The sequence below is a fragment of the Gorilla gorilla genome, chromosome 1, assembly GCF_029281585.2.
Source record: "Gorilla gorilla gorilla isolate KB3781 chromosome 1, NHGRI_mGorGor1-v2.1_pri, whole genome shotgun sequence".
In the NCBI taxonomy this organism is placed as follows: Eukaryota; Metazoa; Chordata; class Mammalia; order Primates; family Hominidae; genus Gorilla; species Gorilla gorilla.
Window position 1 is genome coordinate 54,395,576 of NC_073224.2, and position 24,804 is coordinate 54,420,379.

Genomic DNA, 24,804 nt, shown 5'->3' on the forward strand with positions numbered 1-24,804 from the left:
ACTAAAGATTTTTATCCTCATCTTAGTCTAAAAGAAAATCACCTAAATGCCTACTAAGAATAAGGCACTGTGCACAGACAGCTTACATAAAGCTTATGTAAGTAGCAAAACCAGGATTAGAAACCAACTATGTCTGATTCCAAAGCTCATAATCTTAACCACTTTGCTTTACTAACTAAACATAACAATACTCAATATTTACTGAATGCTTACTATCAATACGTTAGAGCTAAAAGGCTTTATATCAGATCTTCCCAATCATTTATTGTTCTAAAATGGCTTATAAGTAGTGTAATGTAAAGATCTTCTGAATAAAATTTTGTATTGTATTAAAAATGTTTTGCAACCAACTAAAAATTCAGGATGGGTAAAGTTATATTTAATTCATATAGTTCTCTACATAAACTTCCTAATTATAATTTTGGTACAGAAAACTATGCACATGACTTCACTATATGGAACCACTTAAGTACCATAGTTTTGGTACATAAAACTATGCACATGGCACAGTACAGTGACTCCATGAAATAGCCCCTTCTCTTGATCTTCCTGTTGAATCATTTTAGTCTATATTTTTATTTTAGTCTACATTGTTTAACAATCAGTGAGGTTCTACGTTTTGCACGCATATGTAAATGAAGTTTTCTATTTAATTTGCTCTAATAGCTCCACAATTTCTAAATGTATGTTTGTCATCAAAAGCATTATAATCAACATCATCATTATTAACACATCTGGTATTATTAGGTGTTCCTAAATAAAACATAATTTTGTAGTTTCTTAGTTTATTTATTTAATATTCATATATTTTTATTCTGTTGCTCAATGTCTGATTTTTAATATATTTTCTTATCATTACTGTATTAAGAAAATACAACTGATTTTTTTTTTTTTGAGATGGAGTCTCGCTCTGTCTCCCAGGCTGGAGTGCAGTGGTGCGTTCTTGGCTCACTGCAACCTCCGCCTCCCAGTTCAAGTATTCTCCTGCCTCAGCCTCCCGAGTAGCTGGGATTACAGGCATGTGCCACCATGCTTGGCTAATTTTTGTAGTTTTAGTAGAGACGGAGCTTCGCCATGTTGGCCAGGCTGGTCTCGGACTCCTGACCTCAAGTGATCTGCCCGCCTCAGCCTCCCAAAGTGCTGGGATTACAGGCACGAGCCACCACACCCAGCAACAATGAATTTTTATAGCAAATTTGCAAATATTCTCTAGTTTACCAGGGGTGTTACACAAATGTCATCTTCTGTGTATACCATGACATGAAGGAGGTAGGAAAACAATGCTTTAGCTATTACTTCACACTGAGTAGGTGCAGAATTCTGATAATATAAAAATCTCAGTAGTAATGGAATGCTAAAAGAATCCTATCTCTATAAAACTATGTCTCTAAGAGGTTTTTTTGGGGTGGGCGGGAGCAGAGGGACAGGGTCTTGCTCGGTCACCCAGGCTGGAGTGCAGTGGTGCAATCATAGTTCATTGCAGCCCGAAACTCCCAGGCTCAGGTAATCCTCCCGCCTTTGCCTCCTGAGTAGCTGGGACTACAGAGGTATGCCACCATGCCCAGCTAATTTTTGCATTTTTGTAGAGATGGGGTTTTGCTATGTTGCCCAGGCTAAGATCAAGCAATCCGCCCACCTCAGCCTCCCAAAGTGCTGGCATTACAGGTGCTAAGAGGCTTTTAAAAAAATAAAGACGTCTAAATGGAGAGGTGAGCCAGGATTTCAGAAAACCAGCACAACCTAGGTAGAAGACTAAAAGCTTCTGAGTCAGACAGATGTGAGTTTAAATACCAGCATGACGTGTGATCCCTAGGTTAGGACAAATTACCTTCTTTGATTCTTCTTCCTCATCATTAAATGGAATAAACCACCTATTTGGTAGAGCTGTTGATGTAAAGATAATTTTTAAAAAGCAAAATGCATAGCAACACTTGGTATAAAGCAGCACTCAGTAAAAATTACTTTTTTTTTTTTTTTCTTTTTTAGAGACTGTCTCACTCTGTTGCCCAGTCTGGAATGCAGTGGTGTAATCTTGGCTCAACCACCCCGGCACAAGCAATCTTCCTGCCTCAGCCTCCTGAGTAGCCACAACTGCAGGCGACCACAATTGGCTTTTTTTTTTTTAGACTTAGGATTTCCCTGTCTCTAAAAATGCCCAGGCTGGTCTCAAACTCCTGGCCTCAAGTGATCCTCTCGCCTTGGCATCCCAAGGTGCTGGAATTACAAGCATGAGCCACTAAAGCTGGCCACAGTACTTATGGTAATTTTAACATACCATGAGTTCAACTATGTTAAAATATTTGCAAAAGCTAAGACAACCTGAGGAAGAACAAAGGAAAAAAAAAACAATTAATATGTTAGGGTGGTATTTGTACTAATTGTTTTTTGTTTTAAAAAATTTTGCTGGAGGGGTGCAGTAGCTCATGCCTGCAATCCCAGCACTTTGGGAGGCTGAGGTGGAAGGACTGCTTGAGCCCAGGAGTTCAAGACCTGCCTGGGCAACACAGTGAGACCGCACCTCTACAAAAAATTTAAAAATGAGGCCGGGCGCTGTGGCTCACGCCTGTAATCCCAGCACTTTGGGAGGCCGAGGCAGGCGGATCACGAGGTCAGGAGATCGAGACCATTCTGGCTAACACAGTGAAACCCCGTCTCTACTAAAAATACAAAAACTTAGCCGGGCATGGTGGCGGGCGCCTGTAGTCCCAGCTACTCGGGAGGCTGAGACAGGAGAATGGCGTGAACCCAGGAGGCGGAGCTTGCAGTGAGCCGAGATCACGCCACTGCACTCCAGCCTGGGTGACAGAGCAAGACTCCGTCTCAAAAAAAATAAATAAATAAAAATAAATAAAAAAATTAAAAAATTAAAAAATGAGGCAGGAGGAATGCTTGAGCCCAGGAAGTCAAGGCTGTAGTGAGCCATGATTGAGCCACTGCTCTCTTACCTGGGTGACAGAGTAAGACCCTGCAATGTTATCATGTTGCTTAGTAGTAGATACATATAGAGATGAATAAGTCAAATGTAAAACCAATTCTTAATAGAATCCTTAGATTAGTTATCTTGGAACATGAATAATGACCCCTGATGTTTCTATTATTTTGAAGTTTTTGAAAGAGGAATACAACTATAAGGTGCCATCCTTCTTCAAAAGTTCTTCAAAACAATTTAGAGCACATTTTGCTTCTTCTCAAAGTACTAATAATTTGCAAATAACTACATTTCCATAGACAGAAAAGAATATCAAGCAGAAGTTTGATAAATAGAACATTTCATTATATCTTATTTCTGTACCATGCTTAAGGTATTCCTTTAGCTTTTTTCTAGGCCTCATATTTCTCATTTGTATTAATAAAATGGGCCAGGCATGGTGGCTCACACCTGTAATCCCAGCACTTTGGGAGGCCAAGGCAGGCATATCACTTGATGACAGGAGTTCGAGACCAGCCTGGCCAATATGGTGAAACCCGTCTCTACTAAAAATACAAAAATTAGCTGGGCATGGTGGCGTGTGCCTGTAGTCCCAGCTACTTGGGAGGCTGAGGCAGGAGAATCACTTGAACCCTAAGGCAGAGGCTGCAGTGAGCCAAGATCGCACCACTGCACTCCAGCCTGGGCAACAAACAGAAGGAGACTCTGTCTCTAAATAAATAAATAGAATAAAATAAAATGGCACAGGTGGGTCAAATGGTGTCCTCTAATGTTCTTTTTGCTATAATATCCTGGAACTTCATAATCTTCTAATAAAACAAACGCATATCTGACAGTCCTGCAACTCTGTACTTTCAAGTGGTCCTATAATAGTCTTTCACCCTAGTGGTGGTCCCCAGAGCTGAAGACATTACAGTCTCTTCTCACAGAGCCAGGGGACCCAAAGGGAACTAGAAATTCCCAGGAGAGATAGACAAAACGATTAATGATTTGGAAACTAAATTAAAGAATGCACATGTTTATCCTTATTAGAGAAGGCTAATGACAAGGTCTTGATTATCTTAAAACATACAAAGGTAAATGTGTAGATAATGATCAATACCCTTTTCTCCACTTTTACTATGAACAGATTAATAGGAAATGGAATCAACATGAAGTACAAGCAATATAGACCAGAATATATCTTTAAAATTACGAGTTTGTCAGTAACTGTGGGATGCCTGAGAGCAAGACACAGTTGTATGCCATGTTTGTATCCCAGCATACAACAGCATCTGGCATCCAGGAAGTGCTCAATACAAATGTGCCCCCCAAAATTAATAACAGATTATTTGACTGTTTAAAGATTCAAACTACAGGCTGGACGTGGTGGCTCATGCCTGCAATCCCAGCACTTTGGGAGGCCAAGATGGGTGGATCACTTGAGGCCAGGAGTTCCAGACCAGCCTGATCAACATGGCGAAACCCCATCTCTAATAACAATACAATAATCAGCTGGGCATGGTGGTGCATGCCTGTAGTCCCAGCTACTCAGGAGGCTGAGGCACAAGAATCACCTGAGCCCAGTAGGCAGAAGTTAGAGTGAGCCAAGATCGTGCCATTGCACTCCAGCCTGGGCAACAGAGGGAAACTCTGTCTCAAACATAAATAAATAAATAAATAAATAAACATTCAAACTTCAGAAGTGCATTATAGAGACAGGACAGAACATTTATCTTGATATTAAGAAAAATGAAGATAATCTTCTTGCAATAATTTAGGTAATGAGCAGAAAAATTAAATTTATAATTTTAATTTTTCAAAGTTATTTCCTTATTACAAAAAAAAAAAACAAACCCTGGGCCTTGCTGATTCTGTCATGAACTGGCTATAGCACACACACAGCTGAAGCAAGGCAGTCTCCACTCTCAACTGAAAACTGGTGCCAATGATAAAGATGTTGCCTGCTTTAAAAAATACCTGTTAAGCACTTAGAGTTCTAGCAGTCAAATTCTCCTAATACTAGCCCTGTACGGCAATTGTGAAGTTGGAATTGATGCGGCTCACCACTAGAGTCCTTGTGCTGTAGGAACTCTTCAACAGGTGAAATGATTCTTAACAGATGGAAGGAATCCTGGTCATCCTTCAGAATCACTTTCCATTACCCCTAGTGATTTATAATGAGGTGAATTATTCTTTTGACCTCATTTTTCATGCTATCTACTGTCAAGGAGGAACAATTTAAACATGGGGAGGAAAATCAACACTAAGAGGAATAATTATAAAACAGTGAAGCTGCATCCACAGGCCCCAAACACAATCTGTTTTGGCATTTTAAAGTCACATTTCATCGCTAGACCAACCAACTTTAAAAAAAATAAAAATCACTAACTAAAAAAAGAAACCTGGCAAAAATGTTGCCAAGAAGCAGAAAAAAAAAAAAAAAGTAATCTGCCTCCCCTGAAATGCCCGCATATAAATAAAACAGTTCATAAAACCATACATCCCACTGTGAAATTCGCATTCAATTAGAAGGGCCAATTTCTCTTAGGCCTCAAAGAGCACAACAAAAGCCAGCCAATCAACCCAATCTCCATATGAATGCCCCAATGTCACTTCCATTTTCTAAGACAAGCACATCATTTGCCCACAGTTGACTGCCCAAAACTGATGTAGCTAGAATGGACACTCTTCCTATCTCTTATAAAGCAGGTCTCTTTCTTCTCCTTGCACCGCCAAGTTACTCTCTATTTTTTTTTTAGTTTTCTTTGGAGCCTTCCCTTTGAAGTTTTCTTTCATAATGGACCTCAAGGGCTGGCAGTTGTCTTAGGGAATAAGAAACCATATTACTGAACTGGAATTCTGAACAATATTTCAAAATAAGGGGAATTATATGGTTTGGATATTTGTGCCCTCCAAATTTCATGTTGAAATGTGATCCCCAATTTTGGAAGTGGGGCCTGGTGGGAAATGTGTGGATTACAAGGGCAGCTCCCTCATAAATGGCTTGGTGTCCTTTCCATGGCAATGAGTGAGTTCTTCTCTTCACAGGAGAGCTGATTGTTTAAAAGAGTATGGTACCTCCCACCTCTCTCTCTTTCTCCTGCTCTATGTGATGCACCTGCTTCCCCTTTGCCTTTTGCATGACTGTAAGCTTCCCGAGGTCCTCACCATGAGCAGATGCTGGCCTCATGCTTCCTGTATAGCCTGCAGTACTGTAAGCCAATTAAACCTCTTTTCTTTATAAATTACCTAGTCTCAGGTATTCCTTTATAGCAACAAAAACAGACTAATATAGGGAACTTCAGTTAAGAGTTAATGGAGGCCGGGCGCGGTAGCTCACACCTGTAATCCCAACACTTTGGGAGGCCGAGGCGGGCGGATCACAAGGTCAGGAGATCGAGACCATTCTGGCTAACACAGTGAAACCCCGTCTCCACTAAAAAATACAAAAAAAATTAGCCAGGTGTGGTGGTGGGCACCTGTAGTCCCAGCTACTCAGGAGGCTGAGGCAGGAGAATGGCACGAACCTGGAAGGCGGAGCTTGCAGTGAGCCGAGATCGCGCCACTGTCTCCTAGCCTGGGTGACAGAGCAAGACTCCGTCTCAAAAAAAAAAAAAAAAAGAGCTAATGGTAAAGATATGAAATGACAGTAGAAAAAGTTTACTCCACTGCCAATCACGGAAAATATTTACATACGAAGGGTACTACTAATCTCAACATTAGGCACCTTGTCAAGCCTTGCAACAGTCAATACACTAAACCTATGTTAACTATTTTATTCACAATTTACTTTTTTTTTTTTTGAGACGGAGTTTCACTCTTGTTGCCCAGGCTGGAGTGCAATGGTGCAATCTCGGCTCACTGCAACCTCTACCTCCCAGGTACAAGCGATTCTCCTGCCTCAGCCTCCCAAGTAGCTGGGATTACAGGTGTCCACCACCAGCCCCAGCTAAATTTTTTATTTTTGGTAGAAACAGGGTTTCACCATGTTTGGCAGGCTGGTCTAGAACACCTGACCTCAGGTGATCCTCCCACCTCGGCCTCCCAAAGTGCTGGGATTACAGGTGTGAGCCACTGCACCCGGCCAATTTACATTTTTTAAGCTGATCACTGGTAACCCAATTAGAAGCGCAATACAAGGAGCTTCTTGTGATGTGATGATAATTAGAATAATTCACTAATTAATGGAATTCAGGTCTAGTCAAGACTGGCTTGAAACTTCAAAATTTTTGCAGGCCATCAATGGCCACTAAATCACAAAGAGAGATAACCTGACATTATTTGCCTTCTCATGGAAGTACATACCACCACTTATGATGTACTCTTACCAAAAAATTTGAATCTGAATCAGACCTAATCTCTAATTACTAGTTTACAGAAAACACGTGGGACAAAAGAACACCTTAACACCACAAGCAAGCAGTCAGAAAAATCTAGGTTGTAGAGAAACTCTAAAGTACAAACAACCCAGGTTTTCAACAAATAAGGTAAGAGAAAAAAATGAGGAGGAAACCATAGATTAAAATACGTATCAACCAAAACAGACCTTATTTGAATCATGACTTGAATAAACCAACTGTTAAAAACACACACACACACACACACACACACCTGTGAACAATCAGGGAAATTTAAACACTACTAAAATATAATTTTAAGAAACAAGATTTTGACTTTTAGGTGTGCCAATGAAATTTGTTTTCGTTTTTGTTTTTGTTTGAGACAGAGTCTCGCTCTGTCACCCAGGCTGGAGTGCAGTGGCGCGATCTCAGCTCACTGCAACCTCTGCCTCCCGGATTCAAGTGATTCTCCTGCCATAGCACCCCCCACCCACCCACCCAGTAACTGGGATTACAGATACACGCCACCACGCCAGGCTAATTTTTCGTACTTTTAGTGGAGACAGGGTTTCACCATGTTGGCTAGGCTGGTCTCAAACTCCTGACCTCCGGTGATTCACCTGCCTTGGCCTCCCAATGCTAGGATTATAGGCATGAGCCACCATGCCCAGCTGATTTTTTTTAAATTTAAATTTCTACATTCTAGAGACATATATTGAAATATTTACAAATAAAATATAAGCTGGGCACGGTGGCTCATGACTGTAATCCCAAAACTTTGGGAGGCTGAGGCAGGTGGATCACCTGAGGTCAGGAGTTCATTTGAGACCAGCCTGGCCAACATGTGAAATCCTGTCTCTACTAAAAATACAAAATTAGCCAGACGTGGGGGCACATGCCTCTAATCCCAGCTACCTGGGAGGCTGAGACACCCTGGGAGGTGGAGGTTGCAGTGGGCCAAGATCGCACCACTGCACTCCAGCCTGGGCAACAAGAGTGAAATTCCATCTCAAAAGAAAAAAAAAATTATGTGATATCTAGGATTGGCTATAAAATAATCCAGTATACTGGAGATGAGGATCTATAAATGAAACAAGATTGGCCATAAGTTAATCACTTTTGAGAATTCATTATACCATTCTCTCTACTTTTGTATCTTCTATTTTGAAATATTCCATAATAAAACACTTAAAAGAGAGTCACTAGACCAATAATTAATACAGAAAAACCAGATACATATATCATGCCAGATATATCATGAATATTTAGAGCATGGCACCATAAAATAGTTCCCCAAATTTGCATTAGATTAATATTCTAACAGATTATCACTGTGTCATAACATTTAAGTATACTAAATATAAAATCATTTCTAAATTTTTGTATAAACCTATTCCATAACTACAATGAAGTTTTAACATTTCATTAAAAACCACATGCAAGTCAATTTCCAATACTGAAAACTAAAGTTTCAGTTTTTCTTTTTTTTACTTTTTTTTTTTTTTTTTTTTTTTGAGACGGAGTCTCGCTCTGTCACCCAGGCTGGAGTGCAGTGGTGCCACCTTGGCTCACTGCAACCTCCGCCTCCCGGGTTCAAGTGATTCTCCTGCCTCAGCCTCCCGAGTAGCTGGGACAACAGGCGCGTGCGACCACGCCCGGCTAATTTTTTGTATATTTAGTAGAGACAGGGTTTCACCGTGTTAGCCAGGATGGTCTCAATCTCCTGACCTCGTGATCTGCCTGCCTTGGCCTCCCAAAGTGCTGGGATTACAGGCGTGAGCCACCGCGCCCAGGCAAAGCTTCAGTTTTTCAATTGAATTGCCTCATGAAACAAACATAAACTCTGCATGCCTGACAAAACTTTAAGCCCCCAAATTTTACTCAAACTGGTTACAATCTAAGATCAGAAGAAACAATTTTTTTAAATTACACTTCAAAAGCAGGAAAAACCCCAACATATTCACAAACAAAAACAACATCAACAAATTGGGCAAGCACTCAATTAGCAATCCAAATGAGGCTTCAATTCCTTGTCCTATATGACATTCTGGGCCAAGGTCTTAATCTGGATTTATTATTACTATGTTGAACCATTAAAGATTTATTAGACATCCCAAACCTCCATATTTCACCATCTTAGAGAAGATATATATGTAATTCTCCTCCATAAGCACAAAATAGTCTCAAATACTGATAAATATAGTACTCCCCTGACACTCCTCAAGAGCCAGAATGCTAGAACAGAAATCGGTTATGTAGCCAATTTCCTACTATAAGTTATAATAGTAACCAACTATTCTGGAGACCAATCCCAAAATTCAAGTTAATTTCTAAATTGTATCTACTGCTAAGTAAAAGTAACAAGCAGCACAGAATCAGATACACAGTAGACACTCAAGAAATAAATGTAAGAGAATGGCAGAAGAAACTGTTTATTGGTACTAACCTCCCTATCACTGTTCCCCCAAGGCTGCCTTCCAGTGGAAGTGCTAATGAGTGGGAAATGGGCCAAACTAGACTGAGAAGTAAAATAAACTAGATAAGCAGCCATCAGTAATAGGGACATAACTTTCTTGTCCCTATTATCAGGTTTAATATCCTAAAATATTCTTAACTCATGAATAATGAAACCACCTGAACTAGCCAGAATTCAGCTTTTAAAGTGTCTTGTCACATATTTTGGGCCCTCATTTAAATTACAATTATATTGATGGAAAATCTATATTTTTTCTCCCAAAAGTCAACAGAAAGACAAGTTATCCTTAATGCAAAAAAAACTTCATATAACCTCCACAAAAGTCTTCAAAAATATCTCTACTGAAAGTGCTCTTTCAAAGTTTAAATGACCAAATCCAACAGTCTTTTTACAGGCCTTCTCCTCAATTTTCTTTTACATTATTTACCATCCATTCCTTGAAATACCTCAACATCACTGTTTGTCGGTTCTTCTCTGTATTAGTTTCCTATTGCTGCTATAACAAATTACCATAAACTTAGTTGCTTAAAACAACACAAATTTATTATCATAGCATTCTGGAGGTCAGAAGTCTGAATCATGGCCAGATGCAGTGGCTCACACCTGTAATCCCCAGTGGCTCACACCTGTAATCCCCAGTGGCTCACACCTGTAATCCTTGGGAGGCCAAGGCGGGTGGATCACCTGAGGTCAGGAGTTTGAGACCAGCCTGGCCAACAAGGCAAAACCACGTCTCTACTAAAAATACAAAAATTAGCTGGTTGTGGTGGTGGGCGCCTGTAATCCCAGCTACTCAGGAGGCTGAGGCAGGAGAATCGCTCGATCCTGGGCAGCGGAGGTTGTAGTGAGCCAAGATTGTGCCACTGCACTCCAGCCTAGGGGTCAAGAGCGAAATTCAGTCTCAAAAAAAAAAAAAAAATAGTCTGAAATCAGTCTCATTGGGCTGAGTTGTCAAATTGCTGGCAGGGCTGGTTCCTTATGTGGAGGCTCTGAGAGAAGAATCCACTTCCTTGCCTTTTTCAGCTTCTAGGGTCCACCTGCATTCCTTGGCTCACAGAACCTTCCTGGAATCCCTCCAATCTCTTGCTTCCTTCATCACATCTCCTATTCTGATTCTGCTCTCTTGCCTCTCTTATATGGATGCTTGTGATTATATTGGGCTCACCTGGATAATCCAGGCTAATCTCCTTATCTCAAGATCCTTAAATTAATCATATCTCCAAAGTCTCTTTTACCCTGTAAGGTAACATATTTACATGTTCTGGGGATTAGGACTTAGACATTTTTGGGGCACCATTAGTCAGCCTACCACATCTTCCAACAGCTCTAACTTGAATTTCTGCATTCTCTGCCTACTAGCTGCTTGTGTTTTCTGCTCTTCTCTATATGTTTTCTCCCTTTCCTCTTTCACACTCATTACTTCAACTCTCACCTTTATGCTAAAATCAAGTCTCTTGTCTCAAATATGAGAAAATTGGAGCCTAGATAGGAAAGTGACTAGCCTTGAGTCACATAAATACCTACAGGATATTTACTTACTTACTTACTTACTTGAGACACAGTCTTGCTCTGTCACCCAGGCTGGAGTGCAGTGGTGTGAACACAGCTCACTGCAGCTTCAACCTCCTGGGCTCAAGTGATCCTTCCACCTCGGCCTCCTATGTAACTGGGACCACATGTTTGCACCACCATACCTGGCTAATTTTTTTTTGGGTGGGGAGGCGGTTGGAGAGATAGGGTCTCACCACATTGCTCAGGCTGGTCTCAAACTCCTGGTCTCCAGCAATCCTCCCACCTTGGCCTCCCAAAGTGCTGGGATTACAGATATGGGCCACCATGCTCAACACCTATAGGAGATTTCTATTTGTACGTCTTCAGAGTACCTCAGTCTAATCGTTGACTGAATACTATTTCTACCTGAATAACACAATTCTTTCAGACTCACAAGCTAGAATTGTACTACACTTTTTTCTCATCTCCATTCACTCAGCTGGTTCTCTCAACTCTGTCTCTCCATTCATTCAGAAATCCAAGTGCTGCTTCAGAATCCTAAAATACTGCTTTGGTTGGGTAACGACCCTGCTCAAACCCACAAAAATTCTCTACTAAGGAGTCCATCAAGCCACCTTGGCCTGATGTTTGATGTTCAAAGCCCTCTAGGATGTCACCCCGACTCTCTCTCATCTCTAACCCTTCAAACACATCCATTAGGATTTCCTAGCGTCCTCTGCCTACACACCACACTCATTCCTATTTATTCACCCATGCTGCTCTACCATCCTGGACTGCCTTCGTTTGTCCTTCCACTTAGGAACACATCCTTTCCAGGGTATCATAGAATTTGGAACTCTAAAAGGAATCTTTTTTTTATTTATCTGTTTCCAAACCTGACTGTTAGTTCCTTGAGGGCAGAAATTATACCACATATATACTCTAGTACAGACTTACAATCTACCATTTAGACGTTCAATATTAGTTGTTAATTAAGAATCTAAGAAAACCTCTAAAGAGAAAAATATAGTGGAACACGGCCAGGCATGGTGGCTCTTGTTTGTTTAGACACAGGGTGTCGCTCTGTCATCCAGGCTGGAATGCAGTGGCACGATCATGGCTCACTGCAACTCCAGTTCCTGGACTCAATCTATCCTCCCGCCTCAGCCTCCCAAGTAGCTGTAACTACAGACATGCACCAACATGCCTGGCTAATTTTATTTTTTTGTAAAGACAAGGTTTTGCTATGTTGCCCAGGCTGGTCTCAAACTCCTGAGCTCAAGTGATCCTCCTGCCTCAGCCTCCATCTATTGTGATTATTGGGACAAAATAACTGATGAATGACTGTCATGGGCTGAGGGTGGGAGGAGCTGTCTACCAAGGAGCACAAAAAATCTTGAGGGTAACGTTCTACATCTTGATTATAGTGGTGGTTCCACAACTGTATGCATTTGTCAAAACTCATAGGATGCTACACTACAAAGAGTGAATTTTATTGTATATAAAGTATAACTTAGTTTTAAAATATTTTAAAAGAAAAAAATAAACTACTTAGTTTTATGTTAACAACAAGACTGGTCCAACTCCTTACCTTTGGCAGAATTGTGCTTAATCCATATATATTGACAGGTTGCCTATTTCAAAATACTCACAGAGTAGAAGATTCTAAAAGCCCAAATGGTGATATACAGTTATTCAGCAGGAGTTTAAGAATTGGGGAGAGGCCAGGCGTGGTGGCTCCTACTTGTAATTCGAGCACTTTGGGAGGCCGAGGCGGGGAGGATTGTTTTAGCCCAGGAGTTCAAGATCAGCCCTGGCAACATAGTGAGACCCCCTTGTCTACAAAAAATTTTAAAAATTAGCTGGGTATGATGGGGTGTGCCTGTAGTCCCAGTTACTAATGAGGCTGAGGTGGGGAGGATCACTTGAGCCTGAGAGGTTGCAGCTGCAGTGATCCATGGTCACACCACCACACTCCAGTCTGGGTGACAGAGCAAGACCCTGCCTCACACACACACACACACAAAGAAGAAGAATAGGGAAGAAATTCTGCGGAACAAATGAAAGTCATTTTTATTTATACTTTCAAAAAAAAAAACACAGACAAAAAGCTGAATTTCCCAATATGGCTTTGAGGTCCAACATAGTCTGATGCAACATATTAAGCAATCTGAAGAGGTAAGCTACTAAAATGGCTCAGGATAGATGACTATTCTAGATGCACAATAATAAAGGAGCAAACAGGATTTTTCTGAATCCTATGTTGCCATGGGTCCTGACACTAAGCAGAATTCATCAATATTCAGGGTAAGGCAAAAGTAACTTCATAGGTGGAACCAGGAGAGGAATGAGTAATAAATGTAGAATAAAAGAGAAAAGGTTAAAAGCACAAGTTTTATTTTACCATATGAGTTAGCATACAAAATATACTATTTTATATTGAACTGAACACACATTCATCTTACTCATCTTCTGTCTCTGTCTGAATATAAATTGCTCAGCCTATCCTCCTCCCCTCACTTGTTCCTATCTCCATCTCTCTTCCTGAGAAATACGTGATTTTAGCCTCCCTAAGTCTACAGCGTCAGACTGAGGCAACTCTAGAATGACAAAGGCTTATTCAACTACAAATTGAATTCCAGTCTGGTGTGACCTTGAGGGTCCAAATTTGGACCCTGCACATTACAAAGACAGTCTGAATTTCTTTTTTCTTTTTCTTTTTCTTTTTTTTTTGAAACGGAGTCTCACTCTTTTGCCCAGGCCGGAGTGCAGTGGTGTGATCTCAGCTCACTGTAACCTCCACCTCCTGGGTTCAAGCGATTCTCCTGCCTCAGCCTCCCCGAGTAATTGGGACTACAGGTGTGCGCCACCACACCAGGCTAATCTTTGTATTTTTAGTAGAGACGGGATTTTGCAATGTTGACCAGGCTGGTCTCGAACTCCTGACCTCGTGATCCACCTGCCTCAGCCTCCCAAAGTGCTGGGATTACAAGCGTGAGCCACCGCCCCCGGCCGCCAGTCTGAATTTCTGAGTCAAGTATGGAATTATTCTAATCTCCTTGGTAGCCCTCCAGATGAAGACTGATCAGACCGTGCTAAGAGACAAGACCTATGGTGACTGACATCCAGCATCCCTCATCACACTCAGCACAGATTTAAGAGTCAACGTAATACATGCTGAAGTAAGTAAGCATTCATTTTAATAAATCCTAGAAAAATCTCTTTTCTGAAAGTAGGCACTTGGCTCTTCCCACAGCAATAATTTGGTAGATATCATGTATCTAGGCCTACAGTACCTAAGATTATAATGCTAAGGATATCAAGATAGGTGCTAACAGTCAAACTTAATAAATAAATAAAAGAAAAATTTTAAAGTACTACTCCACATAGAATTATTAACAAATATTCCTGGCCTTACAATGTGTATACGCAAATGAAACAGAAATTCCTTTGTGAGCAAACAAATGCTTTCAAGGGTTCTATAATCAGATTAATACCTTGTTAAGGACTCTAGGACAACACATGCATACACACCAAATCTTAATTTAGTCACTGAAATTTAGTCTGCATCAGTTTCCAAGTCCTTCATCAGAGTTGGTCTAACCTTTGAGATACTTCTTATCCCAGTCTAATTCAAGTATTATTAATAGGCCCCCTGGAGCTTGTTATCTTTGACTCAAGCACCTCGTGGTCTCAGCAAAGGCTGCCAAGAAAGAAGGTCTCTAAGTCCAAAAGAAGCATCAAGGCACCACAAGCTGCAGTGCAAATCATCTACTGTGACGTTGTAGGAGGAGAAAAATTGTCCCCCAGTATTATCTGGGGGCTTCTAACATGCCAAGACAATAATCCACAGTTGGTCAAGTGGCCATGGCCAAAAGAGAGAAAAGAAGCAATTATCCAGATAATTTATACTGTGCTTGTATAACAAATGGACATTTTAAATAAATAATTCAGATAATTGTACCACTCACTCTCCATTTCACAGAAGGTGAATCCATTGTAAAGTAGGTGGTTCAGCTACCAACAGCTCCAGTCTCCCATTTGAAAATAGTCTTTTATGTACCTTAGGAGTTCTCCAGGTCGGCCATGTGCGGTGGCTCATGCCTGTAATCCCAGCACTTTGGGAGGCCGAGGCGGGCAGATCATATGAGGCCAAGAGTTTGAGACCAGCCTGGCCAACATGGTGAAACCCCATCTCTACTAAAAATACAAAAATTAGCTGGGCATGGTGGTGGGCACCTATAGTTCCAGCTACTTGGGAGGCTGAGGCATGAGAATAGCTTGAACTTGGGAGACGGAGGTTGCAGTGAGCTGAGACTGCACCACTGTACTCCAGCCTGGGAGATACAGTGAGACACTGTTTTTTGTTTTTTTTTTAAACAACAACAACAACAACAAAAACTTCTCCCAGTCATGGAGACACACACTGTAACTCTTCGGAAACTGACTTGTAATGTTCTGAAGCCAATAAAGGCCCGTTGTCTTGATTCAAAGATATAGTTTCTCAACAGACCTCAAATCTTTAAGCAGCTTAATTTTTAGCTGAATTTGTCTAGAATTGAGTATACCTGTTCAGTTCAACTCCTTGTCAGCCCTATAAATTGAAAGGAATGCTTATATTGCATTTATAGATGTTAAAAAAAAATCCATAGCTGTCATCCCCTTCTTCTCTTATTTCAATAGATTACTAGCCCAGGCACAGTGGCTCACGCCTATAATCCCAGCAGTTTGGGAGGCCAAGGAGGGTGGATCTCCTGAGGTCAGGAGTTTGAGACCAGCCTGGTCATCACGGTGCAACCCCGTCTCTACTAAAAATACAAATATTATTGAGGCATGGTGGCAGGTGCCTGTAATCCCAGCTACTCGGGAGGCTGAGGCAGGAGAATCGCTTGAAACCGGGAGGCAGAGGTTGCAGTGAGCCAAGATCTCGCCATTGCACTCCAGCCTGGGCAACACAGCGAGACTCCGAATCAAAAAAAAAAAGAAAAAGAAAAAGAAAAACCAGAATTCACCTTCCCAAAGAGTTCAGAAATTTAAAGTTTAGAATTTAATGTGGTTCTCTTAGCTTTTATCTCATTTTACATTCAGCTCCTTACTAAGTGAGATATAGATCTCTGTGACATAAGTCTGAAAAATCCATGCCTATGGGCCACTTCTTTACTTTCTAACTTTGCACAAATAATTTTCCTGAGCTTCAGTTTCCTCATCTGTAAAATGAGAATAACAACACTACCTGCCACACCTACTTCAAAGGATCACTGCTGAAACTCACATGGGGTAAGACATATGAAATCAAACAGCAAAGCACTCTACAAATATTGGTTACTACCTTAGGTGGGGAAATATTATCAGCAGGAAAAAAAATGGGTACAAAATAGGGTGAAAGAGTTTCTTCTACCTGAAATAGAAGGGTTGCAAACATAGAAGTAACTTTAAGCTATCGGCTAAATATATTTAGGGAAGTGGTCTGATACAAAGTTGAGTTATTATTTAGAAATAGATTCTCATGCCAACACATTCACTTTGCACAGACGGCAGAAGAAGAAAAATACAAAAGATTAAGAGTGGGTGTCCGGTGCTCTCAGCTCACCAAAATAACTGATGAAGTTCCATTTGAGGAGAGAGGGGTAGTTAGTCATGGCAGTCAGTAGACAGAGAATATTGCTGCATTAGGTGATAGAAGTGAAGGTGTCGTTACCAAGCACAGATTATCCACAATCCATATAGTATAGCTATACATAGGGCATGGGATTTCTATAGAGCGCTTTAGAAAAAAAAATAGAAAAATAGAAAATCTATTCCATAAGTATCAAACGGAAGTAATTCAGTAACTTAGTTCTCCATAGGAAGCTCTCACGGAGGTAGCACTGCTGAGAAGAAAGTTAAGATACCTAAAACAACGAGGTCCGGGGTGTTCTAGGAGTTGTAGCCTAGAGGCAACACAAACTGTTTTGAAGTACTACAAATCAACAAAACAAGAGGTGTGGTTTCAGACCTGCTTGTCTTTACCCAGTAAAGGGCTTTACTCTTTAAGTGATATAAGATATTCTATAACGGGGACACACAACAACTGAATTTTCTGAAAGGGCATCAAACAAATGACACTGTGCCTATGAGTGACGCGGTGTGCAGGCACGCCAACCAGACATAAGTGAAGATAACTAATCTACAGGGATAAGACCAGGGACAAAAATCACCAGTAACCATGACAACACAAGTAGGTGGAGGGAAATACAAACACTGACCAAGCAGCGGGGTGACGCTATTCCTTCAGGTAGAGAGACCCTGGGGTCAGAAAAAGACTTGATTAGTGGAGGAAGCTGGCCAAGAATGAAACCGATTAGCCCAAAAGGTCAATGTCCAAGCAGAAGGAGTCGGCGGCAACACTGATACTCCCCATGGGGTGGCTCGCAGGGTCAAAGGCTCATCTGTAGGAGACTGGACGCCTCTAAGACCAAGAAAGGAGTTACCTGGTGCAGGGCTGTCAAGCCGTCCACGTTGACCGTGTTGATATCAGCACCTCTTGCCAGAAGCTTTCTCACCTCGTCGGTGTCCCCGCTAGAGCAGGCGGCCAGAAAGACAGCACCGTCCTCGAAGCGGACCCTGGGGCTCCCGCGCCTGGTCAGCGGCTGCCGCCCCGCGCCTCGTCGCTCCGCAGGCTCCTGCTCTGTCAGCGAGCCCCGCCAGCGCCGAAGCTGCTCTGCCCGCCGCATTCGCGCCGACTCTGCCCGCTTCCCTCCTAGGTGCTCCAGCTCCGCCATTGCTCCGGCCTCGGCAGCTGCTGCCAAAACTATCAACACTTAATTACTGTTGGGGCTCGAGTTGCCGCTGCCGCCTCTCTCAGAGCGCTTCAGCCCGGAGCAGAGGGCGGAGACCCTCGCGCCGCCATCTTTACTCCTCCCGCCAGTAGCACCGCCCGCACGCTCCCTCGGCTTCAATACGCAGGCGCTGCTCGGCCTCGGGTCATCACGGGACTCGTAGTAAGAGGCCTGCCGTAAGTGCACTTGGCGGCCGTAAGGGAACTACAAATCCCTGGATGCATCAGAAAAAAGGCGAGGACCGGCGGCTCTCTCTTTCGCCACGGGACCCAGTGGGGTCACCTTTGCCCTAAAGCTGGAACTGTCTCCTGGACTGGCGTCAGCCTCTTCCTCTGGGCATTTTGGGAGTCGTAGTTTATTCTTGTTATGACTAGTAACTAATCTTATCTCCCTAATTATCACATCAATTCTTTGGAGTGGAAAAAAGGCGGTAATTATTCCTGTTTTCTGGAGGAGAGAACTAAACATTAAGTACCTAAACGACTGGATTCTATATCCTAGTTCTAAGTCTAGGGATTTATTAACATATGTATTAATCACGGTAAATGTGAATGAGCGTGGGGAAGAGGAGCATACATACAGATACAGTATTACATGTTTTACATAAATACTGTCAACTTACTCCAGGCCCAGAAAAGATCTTGAAAATGATGCATTCAGATGTAGTGAAAAGAGTTTAAGCTGTGAATTTAAACTGAATTCACAGCCGTAGACAAATTACTTGACTTCTCTGAGCCAGTTTTCTTATGTGTAAAATGGGAATAACATCTCACAGGGTAGTCATGTGGATCAAATGAAATAATACATGCAAGGATGCCTAATACTATCTTGCACATATTGGATCCCAATAAATAATTTCTCTTCCTTCTCCCTCCTCCTCCTCCTCTACTCTTTTCATATATCTTAAATTTTTACAAGACAGAATAGATGTCTTCCATGATTTTTATTTCTTTTCTTTTGAGACAGAGTCTCACTCTGTCACCCAGGCTGAGTGCAATGGCGCAATCACGGCTCACTGCAGACTCAACCTCCTGGGCTCAAGCGATCCTCCCACCTCAGTCTCCCCAGTAGCTAGGACTACAGGTGCCCACCACCACACCCACTATTTTTTTATTTTTTTGTAGAGACAAGGTCTCACCATGTTGCCCAGGCTGGTCTGGAACTCCTAGACACAAGCGATCCTCCTGCCTCAGCCTCCCAAAGTGTTGGTATTACAGCCCTGAGCCACTGTACCTGGCCCATGATTTTTTTTTTCAAAACTAGAGAAAGATACTATCAAGCATAGTAAATCATACTAAATTCCTAAGGTAGCAAATAGAACATTTTTATATTCACCAAGACTGGGTTATAAAACATGTATCTGTCCGATTGTTTTGTTTTGTTTTGTTTGAGACAGGGTCTCACTCTGTCATCCAGGCTGGAGGGCAGTGGCATGGTCGTGGATCACTGTAGCCTCAACCTCCCAGGCTCAAGCGATCCTCCCACCTCAGCCCCCCAAGTAGCTGGGACTACAGGCCTGCATCACTATGCCTGGCTAACTTCTGTATTTTTTGTAGAGACAGGGTTTTGCCATGTTGCCCAGGCTAGTCTTGAGCTCCTGGGCTCAAGTGATCCACCCACCTCAGTCTCCCAAAGTGTTGGTATTACAGGCATGAGCCACCGCATCTGGCCAGTCCGATTGATTTAATAAGTATAACCTCCAGTCCTCTAGCCCTGAACAAAATATAATTAAATGTGTTACCCATAATGAAAGAGTACATATGCAAATATTAGATTCTTTAAACATTTCTGTATGTTTAAAATTTTTCATTTAAAAAATGTTGCAAAATGATTGGGGTATTGTAAAAGGAAACTTTATTATATTCTGTCATGTGAAAATTTGCCTGTTCCTCAATTTCCCCTGAAATGAAGTGGAAATCATACATTGAGGAAACAATTAATTATTGAATTGAAAGCCTCAAATGAAAAGTGACATATAAATGTAAAAAATATTATGTTTAATAATACTGTGTCTACCCACCATATGCTTTAGTAGGATATTCTTAAATACATTATAAATACTAATTAAACCTTATGTCAAATCTGTGTACTATCAATAACAATGTACATAAGGAAAATCAAGGTATAATAATGTATACATTATGTAACCTCATTTTCCTTGCTACATGCATTTATTTATGGCCACCATAGAACTTGTCATGTCTCATCATTTATTGCAATTAAAAATTCTTGGCCAGACGCGAGGGCTCACACTTGTAATCCCAGCATTTTGGAAGGCCAAGGCGGGCAGATCACTTAAGGTCAGGAGTTCAAGACCACCCTAACATGGTGAAACCCCATCTCTATTAAAAATACAAAAATTAGCCAGGCACAGTGGCGGGTGCCTGTAATCCCAACTACTCAGGAGTCTGAGGCAGGAAAATCGCTTAAACCTGGGAGGCGGAGGTTGCAGTGAGCCAAGATTACGCCACTGTACTCCAGCCTGGGTGACAGAGCAAGATTTTCTCAAAAAAAAAAAAAAAAAATTATTCATGAGATTTACTTTGTAACATATCACAGTGGGACCTCCTCTTATTCCAATTCAGCCTCTTGCTGATAATTACTATTGCCCACAAGCTCCCAAATAGAACTCTCCCTAAAGGATAAAAGAAAAATTGATATTAAATCAAATAGGTAAGAATACTCAGCTAGAAGCCTAATCCTATTTACAGTCCTCATGCATCATTTCAATATTATGTTCCTCGTATATGATAGCTGCTCCTATATATATATAACTTTATGTTTTACTGGCATACTGGTCTTCTAATAAGGATTTTTAAACTGGAGTAAATTTTTCAGGGATCAATAATGATGCTTCTTTTGGCTGCATTATTTTTGTATTCCGAATTAGGAAGCAAAAAATATCTGGTTCCAGTTGTTTAAATAAGCTAAAATTGACCCACTCCAGGTTAAATCCTTACTTTCCCAAGAGATATGAACTTAAATTTCTTTCTTTCTTTTTTGGAGACAGAGTTACCCAGGGTAGAGTGCAATGGTGCCAACATAACTCACTGCAGGCTCAAACTCCTGGGCTCAAGCAATTCTCCTCCCTCTACCTCCTGAGTAGCTGGGACTATAGGCACATAAAATTATTTTATTTTATTTTATTTTTAAGTAGAGACGGGTCTTGCTATTTTGCCCAGGCTGGTCTTGAACTCCTGGCCTCAAGCAGTCCTCCCACCTCAGCCTCCCAAAGTACTGAGATTTTAGGTGTGAGCCACCATGCCCAGCCTGAGCTTAAATTTCAACATGAATTCAGTCTCTTTTTCTTTTTTTTTGAAACGGAGTCTCCAGGCTGGAGTGCAGCGGTGCGATCTCAGCTCACTGCAACCTCTGCCTCCAGGGTTCAAGCAATTCTCCTTGAGAAGCTGGGACTATAGGCACCCACCACCACGCCCGGCTAATTTTTGTATTTTTAGTAGAGACAGGGCTTCACCATATTGGCCAGGTTGGTCTCGAACTCCTGACCTTGTGATCAACCCGCCTTGGCCTCCCAAAGTGCTGGGATTACAGGCGTAATCCACCGCGCCCAGCCAAGAATTCAGTCTCAATATAAGGAAGTTCCAGGAAGCCAGAAGTACTTCCTTACCATACCTATTTTATTTGCTTCTTTTCTTTTTTTTCCTGTGGAAGTAAGAGTGTAATACCTTCTTTGGAGATTTTACAGAAAAGTTTAAGTAGTTAAATTCCTTGGATCGTTTAAGTGCATATCTACTTGGAGATAGAGGACTATACCTTCTGGCTATATGATTATTGAAAGTAGTAATAATTATTATAATCTAATTAATTTTACAGGCTCAGCCAAAAAAAATGCCATGAAAACATTCATCTACCTCTAATGACTTGAAAAGTTTTTTCAAATCGAAATCCTATTTTTTCTAAAACATCTTTCCCAACTAGGGCTTTCTGAGAATAACTTACACAATCAGCTCATTAAACAAGTATGGTAATTTAAATTTCCTAAATAAGTACTCCATTCCTTTATTATTTATTTATTATTTATTTTTGAGACAGGATCTCACTTTAGATTTGCAGTGGTGCAATCACAGCTCACTGCAGCCTTAACCTCCTGGGCTGTAGTGATCCTCTTACCTCAGCCTCCCAAGTAGCTGGGACTACAGGCATGCACCACCATGCCTGGGTAATTTTTGTATTTTTTGGTAGAGATGAGGTTTTGCCATGTTACCCAGGCTGGTCTCAAAGTCCTGGGCTCAAGCGATCTGCCCACCTAGGCCTCCCCAGATGTTGGGATTACAGGCATGACCCACTGCACCTGGCTATAAGTATGCTATTCTAAAGAAAATATAAGCCTGGCCAACATGGTGAAACCCCGTCTCTACTATAAATACAAAAATTAGCCGGGCATGGTGGTGGGCGCCTGAAGTCCCAGCTACTAGGCAGGCTGAGGCAGGAGAAGCGCTTGAACCCAGGAGGCGGAGGTTGCAGTGAGCGACAGAGTGACACCCTGTCTCAAAAAAATAAAAAATATAAATAAATAAGATATATTTTCATATACTAGTGAGTAAATCCTGACAAATACTACTGTATAAAAATAAAATACAATTTTTATACTTTTATAAGTACTAAGTGAGCCTGCTATGATGTGTTGTAAAGTGAAGAAACCTTTATAAAATAATTTTCATAGCTATAATTTAAAAATAAATTATAACATTAGAATGCTCCATTTTTAAAAACAATGACACCTGTAAAAAGTTTATGAAAATCTTTTAGCCTGGCCTCTATTCCCACTAGTTAACATACCCCCTCTGGTGGACAAAGGGAAACTGTACATTTAGTGTATGGGGTTCTTTTTTTTCTCTTTGTTTTCTTCCTCTCTACCTCCTTTTCTTCCTTCCTCTTTTGTCTTCTATCCTTTTTTCTTTCCTCTCTGTTGCCAAAATTATAGGGATTTACTTATTTTATCAAACCATCTCTCTTTTCCACCGGACTCAATACAGTTCTTGCTTTTTTAAGAGACATTTTTAAGACATTTCTCAGAGAACCACCCAAGGAAGTAATCAATTTCAGTTCTGAAGACAGAACTGTAATTGAGATACAATTACAATTGGGGCAGAAAGAAAATAAAGACAGGTATTGAAAGGACTAAAACAAAACATCAGTAGTAAAATAAGCAGGAACTCAATTATGACAGAAAACACTTCACTAAATGCTGAGTAAATGCTAACAATAAATGCAAACCCCCAACAGCAAACTGGAATTAGACTGGACAAGAATGGGATTCCTTATCTTTGTTTCACAACTTTATAATAATTAATAAACTACTGTAGTTGGCTTATTCCTACAACTAAGGTGAGGAACCCCAGGGGAGCATCACAGAGTCCTAGTGAACATGTGGTGCCCTTGAGAGAAAACACCCCACACAATGGCTATGGGGAACCATTTGCCACTTAACACCAGTTTTGACTAGATGTAGACATCACTGCAGTGGCCAAAATTATACTGATTTACAAGTTTAGAAAGAGACTGATTATTACTCTGTTACCAATAATAGTAATAAATAGTATAATAGTAATAAATAATAGTAATAATAATAAATTACTATTAGTATTACCATCGTTGTTCCAAAGCTACACAGTGAGCTGAGAGCAGTCAGATGAGGGTTGGCTTTTTGCTTGTTTTGTTTTTCCACCCACAGCATTCCCAAAGGCTAGTCAAGTTCCAGCCATGTGCTTTAGATTAAGTCAGGTCTGTGCCATCTTTTAGTGCTCATGAAGCATTGGCCTCTGGCAGAGGCAGCTCTGAGAAGTTAAGGTTGGCTTAACTATAAACAGGTTCTTCCTTGTTCAGAAAGTACCATGCATCTAGCGTTGGAAGATGGTTTAAAAGTCATCTATTCCAGCTGGGCACAGTGGCTCACGCCTGTAATCCCAGCACTTTGGGAGGCTGAGACGGGTGGATCACCTGAGGTCAGGAGTTCAAGACCAGCCTGGCCAACACGGTGAAACCCCGTCTCTACTAAAAATACAAAAATTAGCTGGGCGTGGTGGCGCTTGCCTGTATTCCCAGCTATTCGGGAGGCTGAAGCAGGAGAATTGCTTGAACCCGGGAGGCAGAGGTTGCAGTGAGCCGAGATTGCACCATTGCACTCCAGCCTGGGTGACAGAGCGAGACTCCGTCTCAAAAAAAAAAAAAAAAAAAAAAGTCATCTATTCCAAACTGCCACCCAGTACAAGGATCCTTTCTGCACTATCCCTCACAAGTGATGACCTAACTTCCACTTGAACATTTCCAGTGATGAAGGAATTCACTACCTTACCTACTTTGTTCTTCAGAGTTCTAATTGATAGAATGCTTTATTGAACTAAGTTCTGCATCTCTTAGACTTTCATCCGTTGTCCTTAAATGTGTCCTCTGAATAAACGTGTCCTCTGAAGTAGTAAAATCTCCCATGTGAAAAAAAATAAAGGAAGACAGCCATCACGTATTCTCTTTTCCAGATTAAATATTTCTGGTTCCTTTCATTGTTCTTGCTAAGAAACGATTTCCAGCTCCTTCCTTGGTCTGACAGAGCCGACTTTGTAACCGAATTTGGACTGCCGGATGGCGTCTCAGGGTTGAGCCGCAGGGTGTAGGAAGCTGAATGGCTGCGCCCAGCGCGCGCTCTCATTTGAATGCGTGAGCGTTCAGAGCACTAGCCAATAGAGAGGAGCGGTGGCTGCGCTTCTTTCCCGGTGGATTACTGTGGACCAATCACAATCTTCCCCAGAC

The 24,804-nt window shown here is 41.4% G+C and overlaps 1 protein-coding gene across 12 annotated transcripts in view; it reads right to left on the reverse strand.

Moving 5' to 3' along the window:
* PPP1R12B (protein phosphatase 1 regulatory subunit 12B) overlaps positions 1-18,144 on the reverse strand; it is a 237,926-nt gene extending 219,782 nt beyond the window's left edge. For 10 of the 12 annotated variants that reach the window (XR_008673551.2, XM_019028846.4, XM_019028839.4 and 7 more), the window contains exon 1: positions 17,689-18,143. Coding sequence is in view for 9 of the 12 variants with exons in the window: in XM_019028846.4 (XP_018884391.3) it covers positions 17,689-17,979 (291 nt within the window). In the remaining 3 variants the exon portion in view is untranslated. Of the gene's footprint in view, positions 1-17,688 lie in introns of all 12 variants that reach the window. The other 2 variants (XR_010135054.1, XM_063709525.1) reach the window with 2 other exon arrangements.
* Positions 18,145-24,804: the final 6,660 nt, after the last annotated feature.